At 58.4% G+C, this 2,500-nt stretch overlaps 1 protein-coding gene across 4 annotated transcripts in view; it reads right to left on the reverse strand.

Annotated features, from left to right (window-relative positions):
- The window catches only part of LOC110519445 (serine/threonine-protein kinase SMG1), a 144,617-nt gene that overhangs the window by 39,139 nt on the left and 102,978 nt on the right, over positions 1 to 2,500 (reverse strand). For all 4 annotated transcript variants that reach the window (XM_036939392.1, XM_036939391.1, XM_036939390.1 and 1 more), the window contains 2 exons: positions 2,344 to 2,500; positions 405 to 639 (listed from right to left, as the gene is read on the reverse strand). The exon at positions 2,344 to 2,500 is cut by the window's right edge and continues 116 nt beyond it. In XM_036939392.1, coding sequence (XP_036795287.1) covers positions 405 to 639; positions 2,344 to 2,500 — 392 coding nt within the window. The remainder of the gene's footprint in view (positions 1 to 404; positions 640 to 2,343) is intronic.

Raw genomic sequence — 2,500 nt, forward strand, 5'->3', positions numbered from 1 at the left:
CTGTATGTCTAGATAGTATATTAGGTGTCAACATGTCCTGTATGCCTAGATAGTATATTAGGTGTCAACATGTCCTGTATGCCTCTTGTAAACATTGAGCTAGGAGGCATGCCAGGTCATCTGGAGAGAGAAGGAAATGCATTGCTTCACCATCAGGGGGGGGGGGGGGGGTCCCCCAAACCCGGTAACGGGCCCAAAACAACCACGTTTTTAAACCCAAAATAAAATGGAAGGAATTTTGCGTGCTGAGAGAGTTTTAGCTGAGTGGGCAAAATGACGTTGAGCGAAATTTCTGACCCCTCAACTCCGTCCACATCCTCGGACACACACTTCTATCCTCCACCACACACACACACACACTTCTATCCTCACCACACACACGTCTCCACCCCATTACACCGTACCTGTAGACAGGTGTAGACGGCGTTGGCCAGGTAGACGGTCTGGGCGGTCTCCTGCGGCGAGGGCAGGTCCAGGTCGTGTGGGAGGAGCTGACACTGCCCCAGCAGCTGGACCAATGAGGTGATATTACCGCTCATGGAACACAGCTCCTCCAGGAACCAGGCCCCGTCACGAGACGTCAACTCTACCAGCTGCCCCCCTGCCGCCGCTGCCGCTCCTTCCATCACCAGGTTACGCCTGAGGGGGACCAGACACACAGTTACACCCCCTTCCATCACCAGGTTACGCCTGAGGGGGACCAGACACACAGTTACACCCCCTTCCATCACCAGGTTACGCCTGAGGGGGACCACACACAGTTACACCCCCTTCTACCCCCCCACCAGACACACGGTTACACCCCCTTCTACCCCCCACCACCAGACACACAGTTACACCCCCTTCCATCACCAGGTTACGCCTGAGGGGGACCACACACACAGTTACACCCCCTACTACCCCCCACCACACACACAGTTACACCCCCTACTACCCCCCACCACACACACAGTTACACCCCCTTCTACCCCCCCCACCAGACACACAGTTACACCCCCTTCCATCACCAGGTTACGCCTGAGGGGGACCACACACACAGTTACACCCCCTACTACCCCCCACCACACACACAGTTACACCCCCTTCTACCCCCCCCACCAGACACACAGTTACACCCCCTTCCATTACCAGGTTACGCCTGAGGGGGACCAGACACACAGTTACACCCCCTTCCATCACCAGGTTACGCCTGAGGGGGACCACACACACAGTTACACCCCCTTCCATCACCAGGTTACGCCTGAGGGGGACCACACACACAGTTACACCCCCTTCTACCCCCCCACCAGACACACAGTTACACCCCCTTCTACCCCCCCACCAGACACACAGTTACACCCCCTTCTACCCCCCCACCAGACACACAGTTACACCCCCTTCTACCCCCCACCAGACACACAGTTACACCCCCTTCTACCCCCCCACCAGACACACAGTTACACCCCCTTCTACCCCCCTACCAGACACAGTTACACCCCTTTCTACCCCCCCACCAGACACACAGTTACACCCCCACCAGACACACAGTTACACCCCCTTCCATCACCAGGTTACGCCTGAGTGGGACCAGACACACAGTTACACCCCCTTCTACCCCCCCACCACACACAGTTACACCCCCTTCTACCCACCCACCACACACACAGTTACACCCCCTTCTACCCACCCACCACACACACCCCCTTCTACCCCCCACACCACACACACAGTTACACCCCCTTCTACCCCCCCACCAGACACACAGTTACACCCCCTTCTACCCCCCACCACACACAGTTACACCCCCTTCTACCCCCCCCACCAGACACACAGTTACACCCCCCTCTACCCCCCACCACACACAGTTACACCCCCTTCTACCCCCCCACCAGACACAGTTACACCCCCCTCTACCCCCCCCCACCAGACACAGTTACACCCCCCTCTACCCCCCACCACACACAGTTACACCCCCCTCTACCCCCCCCCACCAGACACAGTTACACCCCCTTCTACCCCCCCACCAGACACACAGTTACACCCCCCTCTACCCCCCCCACCAGACACACAGTTACACCCCCTTCTACCCCCCCACCAGACACACAGTTACACCCCCCTCTACCCCCCCCCCACCAGACACACAGGTACACCCCCCTCTACCCCCCCCCCCCCACCACAAGACATCAGGAACACTAGTTGCTCCCTCAACCACCAGGTTAGTCTCGTTATCCACACACACACACGTCTATCCCCAGCACACACACACACCCACACACACGTTTATCCCCAGCACGCACACAGCCAGCCAGACACACCCACCCACCCACCCACGTCTATCCCCAGCACACAGCCAGCCAGACAGACCTGGTGAGGGTGCAGAGGGCTGATGAGATGATGGTGGCCAGGCTGAGAGAGCCCTGCTCTGGGTTCTCTAGGAGGAACACACTGATGCAACGCTCAATCTCCTGCAGCTGTTCTTCACACGCGTGGATCGTGGCTCCCTCGGCCTTGACACGCTCCG

The sequence above is a fragment of the Oncorhynchus mykiss genome, chromosome 12 (assembly GCF_013265735.2).
Source record: "Oncorhynchus mykiss isolate Arlee chromosome 12, USDA_OmykA_1.1, whole genome shotgun sequence".
NCBI lineage: Eukaryota > Metazoa > Chordata > Actinopteri > Salmoniformes > Salmonidae > Oncorhynchus > Oncorhynchus mykiss.